The 20566-nt window shown below is 32.5% G+C and overlaps 1 protein-coding gene across 5 annotated transcripts in view; it reads left to right on the forward strand.

The window, feature by feature from the left end:
- Window positions 1–20566, forward strand: part of DPP10 (dipeptidyl peptidase like 10) — a 1361251-nt gene that overhangs the window by 1279606 nt on the left and 61079 nt on the right. For all 5 annotated transcript variants that reach the window (XM_032353837.1, XM_032353835.1, XM_032353834.1 and 2 more), the window contains 2 exons: window positions 3468–3506; window positions 7888–7995. In XM_032353837.1, the coding sequence (XP_032209728.1) occupies window positions 3468–3506; window positions 7888–7995 (147 nt within the window). The remainder of the gene's footprint in view (window positions 1–3467; window positions 3507–7887; window positions 7996–20566) is intronic.

Raw genomic sequence — 20566 nt, forward strand, 5'->3', positions numbered from 1 at the left:
ACACACATTAAGAAAGACCTGAATAAATAGAAGCTATACCACATGCTGGACTTGAAAGGCTGAATGTTACAGGCGGCATTCTACTCAGAGTGAACTAACTGTGGTTTCAGTACAACACAAATTCCCAGAAGAATTGGGAATTTCTGTAGAAACAGGTTGATTCTAAATGAATATGGCAGTGCAAAATCAGAAACTTCGCACCAGACACTGTTAAGAAACAGCTTAACAGAACAGCTAAAATGAACAGCTAAAAATTTTTTGCAGAAATTATTTTGCAAAATGTGCATCTAACAACAACAAAAAAATACACATCTCAATCATGAAAAGACAACCCAATAAAAAGGCAAAACATGTGGAGAGAAGTGCATAAGGAGGTAATAAATGCATGATAAAGTATTCAACATTAGACATAGGAAAACATAGATTAAATCATAATGAGATAACACTATATACCATTAGAATGACTAAAATTAAAACAACAAAAAATGACATTATTGATGAGGATGTAGAAAATTGCAGTTCTTGTTCTTCGTGAGTAGAAGTATAAAATGATACAGCTAGTTTAAAAAATGATTTTGCAGTTTCAAGTTACACATACACATATAAAACATATATATTATAATGTATATTACATATATATGTGTGTGTATAAATAGATAGATATAGATATACTCCATACTCCAGTAACTCCATTCTTAGATATTTGGAAAAGAAAAAACACCTGTATCCACCAAGGATTTGTTAAAAAAAATAATCTTTAGAGAAGCTTAATTTACAGTAACTAAAAATTAGAAGCTGTCTAATTATCTATTAACAAGGAGTGAATAAACAAAATGAGCCATATCTATACAATAGAATTCTGTTAAGCAATTTAAAAAGAAAAAGAATACTGATATGTCCAGCAATATGAGTGCATCTCAGAAACACGGTGTGAAAGAAGTGCCACTCAAAAGAGTACATTGTGGAGAGCCATGCAGCAGGAGCAGGGAGTCACGTACTAAGCGAGGCCTGAAGAGTGGGAGGAGTGAGAGATTAACCCAAGGACTGTGAGTGCATTCGCGGGTGACGTTTGATAGATACCAGGAGTCAAGGGAAAGGCGCATGATCTGTAGAACAAAGAAAACCTATGGAGTCACGTACGTGCTCACGAGCACGATGCGTGCACATAGATAGTCCTTCTGATTGGTAGTTTTGTTAGTCGTGGTATACTCTGATTGGATATAGTTCGCACTTGGTGGAGATATACTTGGGGGTCTTAACTGGGGGGGGTCCCCGGCAGAAGATTGTGAATAAAGAAGTTTGCCACTCACCTCGCCTACGGGTCGTTCTTGCGGGTCGAGAGCGACAACTGGTGCCGAAACCCGGGAAGTGAGTGAGGGAGAAGCCCCCACATCTATTAGGAGTAACAGAGAGAAATAAAGCCAGAATCCCCTTTTAAAAACAGTACATAATACATAATTTCAATTATCTGAACTTCTAAAATAGGCAAGACTCATCTATGGGAAACAATTTCAGAAGAGTGACTGCCTTTTTGGAACCTCTGGGAACGGGCATGAGAGAACATGTGAGGAAATGTAAAGATCTTATACCTTGATGGGACATAAATATATCTGTCAAAACTCATCACACTTTAGAGCTGTGCATATCACTATATACAAATTATACTCCAATATTAAAACATAGTTTTTAAATGGTCTATAAAAGGGAAAGGGGGAAAAATTTGTCTTTGATTGGAGTGGTGAGCTTGGATGTGGAGATAAAGTTGATGCGTCAGCCATTTACTTACTGGATTTGACTAATGCTCTTTATGTTTAGCTTGTATTTATTAAAAAATCTATTTCGGTCATCATCTTTCATCTGATTGGTTGGCTAGTATTTTACCACTTATTTGTTAAAGTATTCTGAACGGTTTCTTATTCAGCTGATAATATATTACTTAGAAATTGGCAGGTATATATTCTAGTCAGAGAAAGCCTGTCATCTTTCCTATATAATGATAATTTGTATAGATAATAATGGCAAGAATGTATCAAAATGCTTCATCAGAAAATAGATATAGGAACCCTGTCATGTTATTGATTTGGTACCTTATTGATATTGTTATATTTCTAATATATTTCTAATCTATTTATAAACTTAAAGAAGAGTTTACTTTCTACCATAATTGAAATAATAAGAAAAATAAATGCAAATGCAAGTGAAACTTTGGACTTCCAGGGATTCTAGCAAAACTTAGTAATATTAGTGAAAAGTGACACCAATATATATTCTTGTGTGTCTGTGTTTCATATTTACCAAGGATGATTATTGAGAGATGCAAATAGAAAAATCAAGGAAATTTAGTTAGATGTTTTCTTGATATCTATATGTAACAAAGTCTAGTGAAATAAACAAAATAGAAACAGGCCCTGAAAAGAGAAAGTGTTTGATTATAATGTATTGATATGGCTTTAAAAGAGGATATTGGTAAAAAAAAAAAAAAACCCTATAAATAATAAGTTTAAGTATATATATATATATATATATATATATTTTGCATATAGATAAATTTATAATATATTGTAATTTCATTTTCATTTAAATATTTTTTTAAAGATTTTATTTATTTATTTGACAGGCAGAGATCACAAGTAGTCAGAGAGGCAGGCAGATAGAGAGAGAGGTGGAAGCAGGCTCCCTGCTGAGCAGAGAGCCCATGCGGGGCTCGATCCCAGGACCCCGGGATCATGACCCGAGCTGAAAGCAGAGGCTTTAACCCACTGAGCCACCCAGGTGCCCCTCATTTAAATATTTTTATTACAGACTCATTTTTTAAAGTACAAGATTTTCCTAAGTTCTTGTATGTAAACAGTACTAGTAAAATTTATTGTATCTGTACATATTTAATTTGAGATTAAATTCATCTCATTTTGCTTTGTGAAATATGATCTTGGTTCTGATCATTTGTAAGATTACTTTAATGGAACATAAAATTTTGTCCTTTCAAATGTTTAATTGTTTTTCCTTAAGAAAAGAAAATGACTATGATGGAGAGTGGATTGCATGTTGAAAGAACATCTACCTTTTCATTTTATTCCTGGCTGTTTGCCCAGTTCTTTTGAAGGACTTAATAATTTTGTTTCCCAGTGATGCCTAGAGGTGAAAAGAGACAGTGCCTGGTGGTTCAAAACAGTTTGAATGAGGTAATCAAACAGCACTGGAAAATGATCTTCTGTCCCTGGTGACATACTACTGGGAATTCTAAAGGAGTTCACCAAAGGAAAGATTTTATAATTAAATTATCATTTAATCCCAATTCTGTACTTATTCATTCAGTTGAAATCAGTAGTGACAATAGGGATGTCTCATGGTATTTCATGAGTTGAAGAGAAAAGAAAATGCCTAAAGGATTATGTGTAAAAAAAAAAAAGTTACATTGATGCATGCTCATTTAGAAAAGCTTCATGGAGTTCATTGTTTCTTTTCAGAAATATGAGATGACATCAGATACTTGGCTCTCCAAACAGGTATGGCATAGAAGGTTGCTTTATGTCACATTTTGGCAGTTGTGCTCATTCTACTTACCTGTTTGCTGTGTAAGAACTTTCTCTCAAAAGTTAACTCAGTATTACGACTTTAAGGCTTTACCATGTTTGAGTCTTTTCCATGAAAATACTTATGACTTATTTTTTCTAGGACATAATTTATAAAAAGGCTAATTCTGTTCTCTTTAGAGCATAAGTTGCAGAATAACTACAAGGATCCGTTTTTCAGTATCATTGATGTAACTAAACTTTCATGTAGATGAAAAGAGGAAAAAATTGTGACCCATTAAAGCTGTAAACCATCAGTATTGCTCAAATTGCCCAGAAAACTGACCAGACCTTCACATAAATTGTTTATATGGAGATTATTTAGATGAATGCTTTTTTCTTTAGATATATCCTAGCTCCTGATGCTAGTTTATGACATAAATGAGACTGGAATCCAGATCACAATAGAGTAACTACCAAATGTCTCCACAACATTGGCTTATACTGGACATTTCAGAAGGAAACACAAGTAGATTTTCTGAATATGGCTGAACCCATTTAACTAGTAACTCCATCACTATCTTTTGCAAAGGGGAGTGTTGTGTTTGGCTTGTTTTTGATTTGTTTTGTTCTTCACAGCAATCTTTTATTTTATAGTCTCTCCTAAAGTGTCATACATATCTATGGTTTCAGTTACCCCCATGTATTGAGACGTCTAAATGTACATCCTGGGCAGCTCATATCGCTGAGTTCTAAAACATCTGAATTCAAGCTTGGCATCTTCTCCTAAATGTATAAAAGTAGCTGCATACTCCACAGGTCCACACTGAACATACGCTAGTCTTATATACTCTTCTTATCCTAGAAGTCAAGGACATAATTACCCATCCAGCTCTTAAAATCAGAAACGTAGCAGTCATTTTTAAGCTTTTCTTATCCTTTTCTGCATATTATTAGATGGTCATTCTGTATATTATTCGTCACCACATTCTTCAGTTTCACATTCAAAGATCTCAAGTCAATTTACTTTTTGCCGCTTCACAAACAGCATCCAGGATCAAACTAGGAAGTAGGGTTCCTCTTTCTCTTCTGACTGCGCTCAATCCCTCAGGTGTATGCCCGTCTCTTCATGCGGCAGGCTGCCTGAGGGACCATTGCAAAGTGTGTACTTGGTTGCCCCTACCCATATCACTGTCACAACTGAAACTGAAATTTTTGTCAGTTCCTTCTCCATTCTAGGCACATGAGCTCTCATATTCACAAGGTCTGTGTAGGAGCCTGCCTTCTAAATGGAATTCTCTCAACTACTTTCTTTGGTGAAGGCTGCTTCTTTTTCAAACCTCAGCTTAAATCACCTACTTATAAAAGCATCTCCTCCAACCACCATATCAATAATATTTTTTTAAGTCAAGTGTAATCTTTTTGTAATACTTAAACAGTTATTTCTGTATTGTTTTCCTAAGTTCAGAAGGGCAGGAGGAATATTCATTTTTTGTTACCCATTGTAAACTAAATGCTTAATATGAGTCATAACAAAATCTCCATAAATACTTGCTGAATAAAGAAAGAAAAAGTAAGAAGGACTGTGGATAAGCTAAACCTTTTCTCATTTGAAGCATAAGCACACCGAATCTACTAATAGATAAATAAGTAGATGTTACTATGAACTACTTAATCTTAATGAAATTGGGGAAAAAAACCCAACTTTGATCTTGTAGTCAGTAATGGATTTTCTTAAGTTAGATACTGAGAATAAAACCCATGACAAGCTATAACATAATGAATACTGATGTATTCAGAACTGTCCTGCATTATTAAACCATTTTACTCTCATTTTTATTTTCAGTGACACTCATAGTAGTGTAACATGCATCAACATAATGCATGCTCTTTTGGAATTATGTTATCTACATTTTAAATCCCAAATTTATGAATATTTAATATAAACTTTTCTTAAAGCAAAGAAACTAGTTCTCAATTATTCAGTAAAAAAAAAAGTAGGTGGTAGTTTGTCACAGTTGAGTTTTTCTCTAGAAGCTCTTGGAGAATTTTATAAAATATTTAGAATTTGATGAAATATAAAATATGAGAATGGTGGTAGTAATTAGATGACGCAAATTTCTAAGACAATTAGAAACAATGTAATCATCATATGCTCACTTTCTGGATGGTAGGAAGAACAGAGAAGTAGGCATATTTGGTCTTTCAGGAGACGTGTGATAACCTACCTACAAAACTTCTGGCCAAGAGATAGAATTTGGTAACCCCAATTCATTGCCCTGTGCGTCATAAACACTGTCTTGTTTGCAGTCATGAAAGTGGACAGTGCAGTTGGCTCCACTTCCATTACTGGATTCTAGGAAAAGGCTGGCATAGAGCTCTATTTATTTTCAGATATTGCCTAGTGGTGAAGGTTATTAAGCCCAGCAGTGAATTTGAGAATATAGTCCCCATCTGCTCCTTCATTGAGCCATTTATAAGGTACTAGAATTTGAAGGGAATGGGTGCACAAATACAAAAAGAAGAATGCCCAGATATCCCTGTACCTTTAAAAAGGTAATGTATTTTTGAAGCAACAGGGCGACAGTGTTAAATAGGGGAAAAGCTGATAGTTTGGAACAAATGTGGACAGAGTGAAATATAACAAACATGTCTGCCTGTTGTACACATGCATTCATCTATCAAGTTATGAGTTGGACACCCACTGGGTCCTAAGCAATAGAGCTAAAAAGATAAAATTTCCAACTTAGTTTAATTATTACTTGCCTAGTGAAGGAAGCCAACCATATAATAGAATGCATTGAATGCCATGATAGAAATGAATATGGGGTAATTGTTAGAATCGAGGAAAGATTTCCTAACTACAAGATACTGTCGAACTAGGAAAATTTGGAAATGGTTTCTGTTCCTTCAATTGAAGGAATAAATAACAAGAGTAAGATTCAGCATAAAGGAAAACAGAAAAGTTGTTCCAGAAAGAAAAAGCTTCACGTGCAAAGGCCAAAAGAGAGATCCCAGAGGGCAAGAGACGGAACCTACAGAATTATTGACTTTATGATAGCTGAAAGATGTCAGGTATCTTGTCAGTATTTATTATATGCCTAGCAATGTATTGTCTTCATCCTTGAGTTGTGTATTACTTCAGAGTTTAAAATTTTACATATATCATCTTATATTTTCCTCAGTGTCCATGAAGTAGACAAGGAAAATATTATCCTTCTGTTTCTATCGAGGGATGAACTCACTAATGAAACTAAAATCAGACTCTTGATTTTATTAAAAAGTCATTAATTTATTCATTAAGTAAGTAAGTACTAAGCACAACTTATGTGACAGTCATTGTCTAGGTGCTGTAGATAGAGCAGCAAAGAATACAAGGTTCCACCCTCATGGAGCTTACATTCCAGAGGAACACTGCCTACTTGCCTATCCACCTGCCCACTTGCATACATACATACATTTACCCCCTCCAAAAAAAATGCATACCTGCCTGAAGTATAGTATGATACATGCTTTTAGGTGTTAAGGAAAGAAACAGGAAGTAGGTAAAAGGGCATGAGGGATTCAGATAGAGGTGGATGATCTTGCTTCCAAGAGCTCCCTCTACAGGGGTAAATGGAAAGCACCTCACTGATAAGGTGACATAGAGACAACATACGAAAGAGATAAAAAGAAAGAACCAGACCAAGGGAATAAAAAGTGCAAAGACCATGGAGCCCGAGCATGCACGATAAGGAAACAGGAGAACCAAAGGAGAGGAGATCAGAAAGAGAGTGCAGGGCCAGATCACCTGAAAGAACTTGTGGGCCACTTTAAAGACCCACAAAAGAAACCATAGCAAAGTCTTTCTTTTACCATGTGTATAATCACTTTCACTAATCCACTAGGAAAGAACGCAGTGCTCTGTCAGGCAAATCCATTTTCTTAATGTTTTCCCTGGAGGAAAAGGAAAGCAATCTATATGTATAGCTTCCATCATTTAATTTTCAGAAAATAATTCTATTGATTTAACATGCCACTAGAGTTTAATTAAAAAATCACCAAATGGGCATTTGTGTGTGTGTGTGTGTATTTTTGGAAGGGTGAACAGTGAAGATGATAAGTTTGAATTAAATGACTTTCAGTGGATTCCTTCCAGTGTTGCAGCCTTTTAGTTCTCATTATTATATTATATATATATTATAATATATTATATATATTGTATATTATATAATATTATTATATTATAAAAATTCATTATTTTTAGAGATAATTTTTAGAGCTAACTTGACCTTTTCACAAACGAATTCTAAATAAAAAATGGTGTGACCCATTAGCAATGGTTGGCAACACAAAGCACAATCCTGAGATCATTATATGCACTTTTGTGTTTTAGAATGAGGAGCCGGTTTTTTCTAGAGATGGCAGCAAATTCTTTATGACAGTTCCTGTGAAGCAAGGGGGCCGTGGAGAATTTCACCACATAGCAATGTTTCTTGTTCAGGTAAGTGCTGGCTTCTTTCATTTAGTGTCATTGCTGTCCTGCTCACGAAGGTACAGTTCCTGTGGCATATTCTGAACCTACAGTTAATGCCTGTTAAGTCCAGCCATATATTTAACCCAAGGACTATGCTTTAGGAAGAGGATCCCCCTCCATAGCTATAAATTCGAATTGTACCTTCCCACAAAACAGTCTGAGCACTCAGTAGAATTTTGTGAGTCACACACATGTGCTAAGAGGTGAGGGCCTTGGGATATAGAATTGAATACATGAAAATTACCCACCCCCTATTTTCATAGACTTTAGGTCAAACTAGAGAAAATTTTTCATTCAACAAAAGATATAGTCCTTATTTTGTACAAGAAGTATTTTCAAGGTACTATGAATATTTTAAATACTTGAAGCAAACTAAATGTCCATCAAAAAATTGAACAACTGAATACATTATTGTATATACAAGGAAATATAATGCACATTTGAAAAACCAGGATAAAGACACAGAGTCTGTGCTATAGTTCTACAGACTTTCTGATAAAAAGGAAAGGCTTTAAATTTCAAATGAGTTAACAGTGAATAGTTTATACAGTTTTATCCAATTATTGAAAAATCAGAGAATTCAGAAATGGTTGAAATAAGACAAGGTTAATGAGTCAATCTGAATGTAATGGTCAATAACAAATATTCAAGAGAACTAGTTTCCTTCAAAATCAGATTAATAAACATCTCAGTCACAGGTAAAAGAAAATTTATAAAGGTAAAACTTTGTGGCTAAATTGGAATACTCTTGGAGAGTTTATAAACTAGCCAAGAATCAACTTCATACTTACAAAATATAGAGTAAATATACATGTGCCAAAGGATCCCTAAACAACCTGGTTACTTTTAGGTCCTTAGAACCATCAAGCCTTACGCATATTCTCAAACTTTTATCACTATCTACATACATATTTACGTTCAGCAACTCAGTGCCTTGAATTCTCAAAACCTTGTGTTGGTAGTTTAAATATAACACTTGTCTAAGCTCTGTACCTATTAAAATAATTGTCCTAATTTTAATTTTAATCAAAGCTAAAAAAATAATTTGCAATATGTATAATTTCTACAATAGAGATGTAGATTAATTTTTATAGTGTATCATTAAGTTGGAAAAACAGATTATAGACTAATACATAATGTGATCTCATTTATATCCTAAATAAATGTATCTATAAGTGCATAAACTTTGAGAATTTTATATCTAGTAAAATGATTATATCAGATAGGTAGGACTAAGGGAACTCTTTTATTTCCTTTTTTTTAAAAATGTGAACTGGAGGAACCTTCACTAGCAAATTGTTCTACCTGATTAATTCTAGCTAGCTAATAGTAAACTTTGTTATCATAAATACTATGAAGATATTTTGGCCAAAAATAATGAACCACACTTTCCAAATCTTAAAATTGACTGTGACATTTTATTAAATTTTTAAACTCCAGTATTTTATATTCAAGAAATTGGGTGAGAACCCAGGTGGTCAAAATTACATACAAATTATAAATATTTATAAGATAGGGAAAGAAGGATAAGGAAAGATGTGTAATACATCTTTAAATATATAATTCCAAGAAGACAATCTATTCAACAAATTGAGAAGACAAAGAGTGTCTTTGAAAAAGTGTTGGATTGGGAGGGAATGGAGGTGCTGATGCTGGCATGTAGGAACTGAGATTTATGAACCTAACAGAAGTTCCTTTATAAGCCTTAGGAAGAAATACCTTCTGTCCCCTATCAAATGATCCTGACATGCAGGCTAATGCATTATTTCTGAAATGTTCAGAACAACCTCACAGAGCAGATGTGTTTACTTTGTTCCTCTTCTATATGAAGATTGTAACAAAGCTTTCATTGAAGTAGAAAATATTTTGATCTATTCTGGTTGCAGTTCAGGGACTCTGTGGCTTGCTTCACTGAGAAATAAACATGACTGCATGATTATTTATGGATATTTTGGCATTGTGGATGAAATTAATCTACTTTGTTAATGAGTTAGAGGTCAGTGGTTAGACAACTGTAAGTTATGCCTAAGTCTACACACTCACCCAGTCTTAGTGAATAGTTTGAATTCCTTTGCCTCAGTTTTTTAAATAGCTTACAAAAAAGCTCCTTTATTAATCTTTTATGATTACCATTCTGACACATATATATGTTATAAAGACTTCTACAATTCTAAATTGAATTAACTGAACTAATTTAAAATCAAACCCAATCTCATCACCCCACACTCTCACACTATACATCAATTGGTGTATGTGTTTGAATTCCTTTTAACATTAAAAAAATTGATTTCCCTTAAATATTGTATTCAAAGCTCATATATATATTTTTGTATTTAAAGAAAAATTTATAAGCGTTTTAACATCATTATTATGTTAATATTTAATGTTATTCTTAAGTATGGTTTTAATAGCTGTTCAACATTCTGCCAAATAGATTTACTCTATTGTTTTTAAATGAATCAATTTAATCATTAAAATTACTCTAATTTTGATACTAGAAATTATTCAGAGATAAATATTCTTATATATAAATACTTATTTGTGATTATTACCACAAAAATATATTTTAAGATATCAAAAGATACCTAGGCAAAGCATATGTGTACATACGTATTTGTTTAGGTTTTGATACTCAGTTCCAAATTGGCTGTCCAAAAATAGTATAATAATTTATAGTCTTAAACAGTAATGCATACTAGCATTGATGACTTTTTACCTTCTCTTTCTTCCCTTGACATACTGAAAGTGAGAACTGACAGGAATAGCCAACAGGCAGGGTGACCACCCTTGCAGTATTTGATACTTAGCTATATTTGAGAGCTTCCTCACTGACTGAAAATATATTTATCTGTTGAAGTATCTTACTAAATGAAATTAGTAAATTTTTGCAAACCTTTTGCTCTCCTTCACAAGTAGGTAGATAAAACCTATTAGCTGGAGATCAGGCTATGTAATTAGTCTTTGAGGCTATTTCATTATAAAGGGTGATGGTGGTCATTAACAAATATTTTAGTGTTCTTTTTTTCTCATTTACAGAAGTGACTGATCTTTCCTAAAGTAATTTCAAAAAATAAAAGTAGAAAGAATTTATGTAGTTTCCTCATTTTAGACAAGATTATAATTTTATATAAACTATAGTATTTCATTCTCATATTTTAAATTCTAATTTAAAGCATACTTTTCTCCTAATGCTACATAATTTTGAAAAAGTTCTTTAGAAGATTAATATTTAGTTGACTGTACATAGATACTTAACCAGTATTGTAATTTGCTGTAATTATATGTCACTATATAAGAAACTACTTTATATTACGGATTATTTATTTAGTTTTGATTAACAGAACTAGAATTCCTTTATGAAAAGTAAAATATTTCTATTCTCTCTCTTTCTATGTATATATATAGTGCATATAGTGTATATATATTCTATGTATATATATATAGAATATATATGAGCTTAGAAATATATACTAATATATCTATATACATACATATATTACTTTTATTTCTACATTACTTTCAGTATGAATATGTGATAGTATAATTTCTCTACTTTTTAAAGTATTAATGAAAATAAAAACTGGCTTCTCTAAAAATCTATATAGTTAAAGTAATTGTTCTTTTGAGTAGAATATGCAGTATGTATTATTAATATCAATTTATGTATTTCCTGAACCAAAAAGTGATGCAGAATTTCTTTACCTCAGACCATTAAACTTGTGCCTGCTTCAGAAATGTTCCCTTCCTCTTTCCCCTCCACAGTATTCCTTACAGAGGCCTTTAACTTCTGAGTTGCCCTATCTGGAACTCGAAATCCCACACCCTGTAATGCAGGCTGCAGTTAAGTAAAAGGTTTCTGTCAAAAACATGGCTACCTTTTTCTCTCAAATATGGAGTAAGCAGAGTTTCAATCATGTTAAGTGGTTTAAATTCATAAACATAAGGAATTGCCCTGTCATCTTCCTAAATTGTGTTAAATGAAAAATTACATATGTTGGTGAATCCATTCTCTTTCTCTTTGCAGCAATAGAAAGTTTTGCTCATGAGAGCTGATGATTTCACTTGGAACAAATTTAAATGCCATTATTCATTACAAATACTGCAGAAAATGGCATGCCCCCATTTCACAATTCTATCACCTAATCAACCCAATAAATTTTTTTCATTAAATTTCACTACTGCGTCTGATTAGGACATTGTCTGAAAACAATTAGCTCACCTCATGTGATAAATAGACAGTAAATTAAAGCACGCTATTTTTAAGCACCACAATATTTCACTTATTTAGAAGCTGTAGAAGTTCAATAGAATTTAATATAAGAAATTAAAATGAGCAGTGTGTAATCAGGTAAAAAGCACATGCATTATTAAAATTTACTGATACCAATATCTTTCAAATTTTTAAATAGAAATATAAGATTAATATTTAATTTTTCTGAGTAAGAAAAAAATCTATACCAATTTGAGGGGATGTGTCTGATGTCTAATGGAGTCTGATGTCTTATTCCCAAATTTTATTTGGGAATAAAAACACTTTATCTGCATCCTAGATTGTCACCACTCTAGTGAAGGAAATAATTAGTTCTATTGCTATTTATTCTAAAATTAAAAGTGAAATATGAGTTTAATTTAAAGGCCATGTTGCCCTTGTCAAAAGTCCACTGTGCTTTCATATCCATAATCATTTTTTTTTTCTGTTCTAGAACTTAATAATATAGAGACCATGGTTGCATGGGAAGAACTGTGCATCAAAAATTATTATTATTTCCTGCTTTGTTAAATTTTCTTGGCCACAAATGCTTGTCTTTTGAAGGTGGATTGAAAACAGATACAGACACCTCGCTCGTGAAATCTAGTCAAGTTCCCTGATACTTATTTTGAACTTACTATATGGCCATCTACTGTATTCTGATTTGCACTACAATTACTTACCTGAAGTCCAGATCAAAAGTAATATGCTCACTGCAGTGATATAATCTGATATGCATTACTGGGAAAGAGTTGAGTCTTAGCACTATAACTATAGAACTATAAAAGATAGGGTCTGCTATTATATGTGAAATGAGGTTTAACTTACTCCATAGCCCAGAATTGCCCTGTTGGATATAAAGCAAACAGAGAAATTTGAATGATTGTGAGGTTACTGTTAAAGCTTCCAACAAGGGAACTTTTGGTCCTAAATTAGAAGCATAATATTTTATGATAGATATATTACTGAAATTAATAATGTACAGTTTTAATCTTGTATACATTGTGTACAGGCATTGTCTCAAAGCACTGGATTTTTGCTCATGATCACTTGTAATGTGGATACTCTTCTATCCTTAAGCATACACCTACAAATAACAAAATTTTTCTGAAAACAATCGAAAATATAATCAACCTAGAATTCTTTGAACCGAAGGCATCTCTAGATATGTACAAATATAGAGCAACATTTCTTTACTTTTTAATGTTTTGAGATGTTGTTCATCTTAAAAGATGAACTAAAGATGCACTAAAACCTTGAGATCTTAGTATCCTGTCCTTGGCTCATTCAAAGCAGGGTCTGAAAATGAGTAAGGAAAACCATCTGTTGGTAATGTTGACCTATGGGAATTTGGCCATTAAATATATGACTTCAGGGACGCCTGGGTGGCTCAGTTGGTTGGGCAGCTGCCTTCGGCTCGGGTCATGATCCCAGCGTCCTGAGATCGAGTCCCACGTCGGGCTCCTTGCTCGGCAGGGAGCCTGCTTCTCCCTCTGCCTCTGCCTGCCATTCTGTCTGCCTGTGCTCACTCTCTCCCCCGCTCTCTCTCTGATAAATAAATAAAATCTTTAAAAAAAAAAATATGACTTCAGAACTCTATGTAAGCCTTTGGTCCATGTCTGCCTCAAATCACAGAAATTTGGTTTCATCTTTGCATTTATTCTTTCATTCAGCAAATACTTATAATGCACTGTAATGTGTCAGATAGTATGCAAAAAACAAGTTAAAGAAGCCATATGTTTGTTGTTGATGTTAAAAAGCTAAAAGTCTAGAGAATTCCTTTTAAACAAGGAATAGATGATTTAGAGAGATGTCTTAATATAGACACAGACCAATAAGACATTGAGAATTTTTGAAGGAAAATTCTAGTACTACCTATATGTAGTGGAGCAGAACGCCCTTTTAGTTTCTGCTTCCAATAGTATGGAAAAATTGATATTATAATAAGATTCTCCCATATCAAAACCCTCAGTTTCTGGATGTATTTATACCAAGACACATGTGAAGTATTACTCACCTAATGTATTGCATTCTCAGAAGACAATCCAATTGAATTAGAGGTGAGTTCCAACATAAATAACTGTCCCAAAGCCATACATTGGAAATAAAGTATAATTCCTGCATTATTCATGGGTTTAGTAGGAAATATATATACTATATTATATACATAAATGTAATATATAATCTATAAAAGGAACTAGGTATTATATAACATTCAATATCAGAATTTAGAAAAAACAAAATAAATGCAAATGAAGAAAAGAAATGAAAAATACAGTAGTAGAGTTTAGTGAAAGAGAAAAGGTAAAATAATGAGGCTTAGCAAAACAAATATTTGGCTCTTTGCAAAAAAAGAAAAATTAAACCTACAATGTCTATTAAGTTTAATTTAAAAAGTGGGAAAACTGCCGAAGTATAAGTAATGAAAAAGAAAGCAAAACTGTAGGTTTAAAAATGTATTTTAAAATACTATTAATAACTTCAAGCCAACAAATTTGAAAACTTGAGTGAAATGTATAAACTCTAGGAAAAAAATTACCAAATCTGATTTAAGAAACAATCTGGTTGTCCCATATCATTAAGGTAATGGAACAATGTTTTTAAATGTCTCCACATCAAGTATAGGTGTTTTTCAAAGGTGGGCTCTACTAAATACTCAAAATGTTCAAGAAGCACACACTTAAATTGTATAAAAACACATTCAGAAAATAGAAAAAGATGGACTTTTTTTTAGTGTATTTTATGATACAAGTATCATCCTGTACCCAAAACCAAATGAAGATAGTATGAGAAAGGACAATTAGAGGTCACTTAGGAACTCCTAAACCAAATTGTAGCAAATTGAATTCTTCAGTGGATTTAAAAAAAAAAATGCTATTATTTTTCACACAGGAATGCTAAGTTTGCTTAAAATGTAAATAATAATTTAATTCATTGCATTTGCATCTACACAAAAAGATAGAATGGTCTTCTAGATGTAGAAACAGGCTCCAATAAATTCCACAAAATCCACATTTAGAAATCTTAGAAATATAGGAACAAAGACAAATTCTTTAAGCTGATAAAGGCATTCGCCAAAAACTTAGGTAATTTAGTACAGTCTACAGTGGATCATTGATTATATTCCTTCTAAAAATCAGCATTGAAACTATGTATATTGACAGGTAGCAAACAGACTTGACCGGTGGATCATTTCCTAACATGTAAAAATATTGAAACACTATGATATATACCTGAAATAATAAGATATTTTGTCAGTTAAACTTAAATATTAATTATCATTAAATAAGTACTTGTAGATACAAAATTATCAAATGTGAGACTTAAAACTCAGAAAAGCCTTCATAAAGTAGAAAGAAAAGTTGTAAACCAAACCATAACAGATTTTGGGAAGGAAACTGAAAAAAAATAGTACAAAATAGTAACTAATAGATTAATTGAAAGATGACCAAGAGTAAACAGGTATTGCTGAAAATATACTAGTGGGTATCAAGAAGATAAATGGAAACAAATGAGTAAACAAATAGAGAGGATCAGAAATTGCTAAGATAGGAAAATAATATGAATTGACATTTAATTAGATTTCTTAAAAAAGAGGAGAAGAAGAGTAGAAGAAAGGTAGCATTTAAAACCATAACCCAGCAATAAACCCAAACAACAAAAAATGGTAAAGAAAGAAAAGATAGTTTTGGGGGGGTGGTGGTAAGAGCATTATTAAAGTTATTAGTACATTAATAATGTATAAAAATAAAACAAAACTGCACTAGATTTCAGAACATTTAAAAATATTACAAAAACTGCCTACAAAAAACTCATTAAATGTGATATCCATAATATAAAAACTCATTAAATGTGATATCCATAATATAAAAACTCATTAAATGTGATATCCATAATATAAAATATGAAAGAAATTTTCAAAAGTTATCAGTCATACCCAATAAGTGTAATTTGGCTTAACTTATGTACCAAAATTTTTAAGAAAATGTTTCTCATACTGGTTTTTGAAATTAATGCAATTCAGTCTTTTTGAAAATACACATTTAAAAAGGGATTTAGAAAAGCTAAATACTGATGCTAGACAAGATGAGTTTTCATGCCCCAAGGCATTTAGAAGAGCAGAAGATACTTTATAATGTTCAATGGCATAAATCACAAGGAAGGTATAATAGTTAGAAATGTCTGGATCTATGCCTCGGATAGTTCAGTAGCTACCTTCATAAAGTGGAAATGCACAAAAGCTACTTGATAATGTGAAAGCCTTCTTGTACCATCCTTGGTCTAAAGTGAATCACATTATATGATTTTTATATGTATATATGTTGATTATGTTATACATAATATATATTGTAATGTTATTGTATTATTTTCTATTTTATTCTATTAACCACATTATATATGTACATATGTATGTGTGTATATATGTGTGTGTTTGTGAGATAAATCCTTTTCAAGTTTTTCAGTGTTCAAGGGAACACTGACTGAAGTTGAACATGTAGTTTAAAGGCTCAATAAATTCTGTAAACTAGAACTTACATGAAAGCATGCTATGATCACAAGGTAATAGGCCTAGATATCAAGAATACATTTTTAACAAGCTTTCTGGCTAGCAAACTTTTTAAAAGTAAATTCAATTAAACAATTACTTAGAAATTTCAGATTTGTCAAATTTATACAATAGCAATAACAAGAATGACAATACCTTCTTCAGAATCAGATGTCAGAATAAAACTCATAGCTATACAAACTTATAACAACTAAAATGGAGGAATGAAATTAAATGAGTTGAATTCCTAACCCAAATGGCTAAAAAAATACCAGCAAAGTAAGACAAATTTAGAACTAATAAAAAACAATAATGTTTGCTCTCTTGGAAAAACACACATGGGGGCTCCTCGGTGGCTCAGTGGGTTAAAGCCTCTGCCTTCGGCTCAGGTCATGATCTCAGGGTCCTGGGATCGAGCCCCGCATCGGGCTCTCTGCTCGGCAGGGAGCCTGCTTCTTCCCTCTCTCTCTGCCTGCCTCTCTGCCTACTTGTGATCTCTCTCTATCAAATAAATCAATAAATAAATAAATAAAAAGAAAACACACACACATACACAGACAAAACACAAGCTGGCCCAACTGAGGAAAAAATGAGAAATAAAACACACACAATTAGAAATGACTGGTAGGAAATAACAAAGGGCATTTTAATAGATCCTGAGAGAGTACTTTGCAGAACTCTTTGCCAATTAATTTGAAAATTTAGACCAAATGAACAATTTCATGAGGAAATACATTTAACCAAAACTGCCCCAAGAGAGTCAGACAGCTTACATTGACTAATTACACAGAAGAAATAAAATATCATCAAAGAACTACACCACAAAGGAACACCAAGGTCCACAGGACTGTATAAGAGAATCTTACCAGACTTTCAAAAGTAATGGCAACACAATTTGAATTGTTATATAGCATTGGTTTTCTTTATAGTTGCTATAAAAAAAAGGCCTGTTATAAAATTTAATACCAATTCCTGGTTTTAAAAAACTTTAAAATATAGGAATTGGTAGATAATTTCTTAAAATGATAAAATGCATATGCCTCAGTCCATAACCCAGTAGAGTGGCATTCCCATTAAGGTTGGGAACAAGAAAGCATGCACACTGTCTCCACAATATTGCTTTGGAAAGCATTCGTGTAAATCAGATGAAAATATGATGAAAACCATAAGCCATAGATTTGGAGAAGTATTCAGTGAGATAGCAGTATAGATACTCAGTATATGGAAATGAATAGTGTTCCTATTTGCAAATAATAACCATTTAGAAAGGATTTGGAATAAAAAGCCATACTCATTAACATCAAACAGTAATGAATATGAAAATGAAATATATATGAAGTGTGCAAAATGTACAGAACCTCTTTGAGGACAACATTAAGATATTTCTGAAAGGCATAAAGAAGACTTGAACAATAGGAAAATATCCCTGTTCTGGGTTCAAATGACTGAAGACCATAAAGAGTATTATGTATCAATAACAAATATTAATTATAAATTTTATTTTATCCCACTAAAAATTTCTAGCAAGTTTTTATATGCTTGAATGAGATATGCTAATTTTTATCAAATAATATCTGGGAAAATCCTGAAAAAATAGTGAGAAGGGGTGAATTCTAAGTAATATAGATATTAAAAAAATCTGTAATTAAGAATGTATGGTTTTGGGACATGAATTAACAGAGACTAAAGCATAGATAATACAGAAATAGCCTTAGACACATATGGTAATTTAATATATGATAAAAATGACATTTCAAAGTACTGGAAAAAGTGAATTTTTTCATAAAATAGTTTTGGAAAAATTGAGTATCATTAGGAAAGATAAAAGTAGTTACACACTACCATCATAATTCTAACATCAGAGATTTAACTTTGAGAAATAAAACCTTACATGTACAAGGTGAAAACACCAATAAAATTATTAATAACCTTAGACTGAAGAAAGCCTTTAAACTATGCACCAGTATACAGAGACAATGTAAGAATATAATGGTAAATTTGATAACATAAAGATTAGAAAAAAATTTTGGGAAAAACAGTACCATAACTGATGTCAGCACAGAATGACAAATCGGGAGAACATATCTGCAGCTAACATCTCACATAATGGATATAAAGAGCTCCTTAAAAATAAAGACCAAAACCAAAGAAATCTAATAGATAATACAGACAAACATTAGCAGAGATAATGACTGAATCTTATTTGTAATGATGCAAATGACAGATTATATATGTTGTCTTATACATATATACATACATATGTATATCTCATGCTCAACTTTTTTCCAAAGAGAAATGCAAAATAGGTACCTTATACCTTGCTGGTGGATGTACAAAATGATACTTTCCTTATGGAGGAGTACATCATGACAATACTTCTCTACATGTTAAATACAAGCATATATACAGAGTTAATTACTGTGGTATTACTTGAGATGTGTTTCTTAGGAAGCTAGTTAAGGTACACAGGGGACTATGTAAGAAAAAAAAGGATGGAAGAAGGGGCACCTGGGTGGCTCAGTCAGTTAAATACCTGCCTTCAGCTCAAGTCATGCTTCTCCCTCTGCCTGCTGCTCCCCCTGCTTGTGCTCTCTCTCTGTCAAATGAATAAATAAAACCTTTAATAAAAAGTTGGAAGATCTAGAACAATGGAGCACCTCCTATACTCTGATTTATATGTATATGTGTAACTATTTATATTTATAGTTATATAATATTAATGTTTTAAGTATAAAAAGCTTCCCCCCAAAAAGGATGAGAACCTAATAAAAAAATTTCTATATGTATATATATATTATATATATATCTATATATCTACCTATCTATATAGATATAGATCTATCTATCTATATATGTATATAGTGTGTTTGAACCATCTACATTTTTTTTCCTTTTAAAAAAGATTTTATTTATTTATTACCGAGGAAGAGAGCCAGAGAAAGAGCAAGAGTGGAGGGGAGGGGCAGAAGCAGAAGCAGACTCCCTGCTGAGCAGGGAGCCGGGCTTGGCCTCCATCCCAGGACGCTGGAATCACGACCTCAGCCTAAGGCAGATGCCTAACTAACTCACCCATCCAGGTGTCCCCCATCTACATATTTTTAAAAGAAAATGAAATACAAAAAGTGAGGACAACAAAACCTATGTTGAAATACTAAGAGAAGTAAATACACCTGGATATAAATCAAACTGATATGAATTTGAATTGAAGATAATACTAAGGACACACACACGCACAGGGAGAGAAACAGGGAAATCTTTCTCTCTATCCATCAGTCTCTTCTAAAAAGGCCCAGCACTAATAACACTATAGAGTAGTATGAGCACACATAACCCTGTATCTTTAAATACCATAATCCAGTAGAAGAAACTCCATGGAGAAATTACTGCTTACAGTTGGAGGTAGAGGAAGTAAAATATCTACGAACATGTGATTGTGTGTAAACATGGAAGTGCTCAAAGACCAATGTAAGCATTTCCAAAGAATAGAGAGGTTAACTTGAAGGAGTCCCTGCTAACCTCATTTTGACAATTTCAGCATCATAAAGAGTAACAACAGTAATGGAATGTAACATTGCATTAAACATGCTTAACTGTATAGTAATATGAAGAGTAGGAAGAAAGAGAATGGGAATAAACACAAGGAGAAAGAGTAGAAGTTGTTTTTACAGAAGTATGCCACCTAATAAATATAAAAGTGATGTTAGAATTAGAAAATCACTTTGAGATGGTAATTTATTCAGAGA

This window comes from Mustela erminea, chromosome 8 (genome assembly GCF_009829155.1).
Source record: "Mustela erminea isolate mMusErm1 chromosome 8, mMusErm1.Pri, whole genome shotgun sequence".
Classification (NCBI taxonomy): domain Eukaryota; kingdom Metazoa; phylum Chordata; class Mammalia; order Carnivora; family Mustelidae; genus Mustela; species Mustela erminea.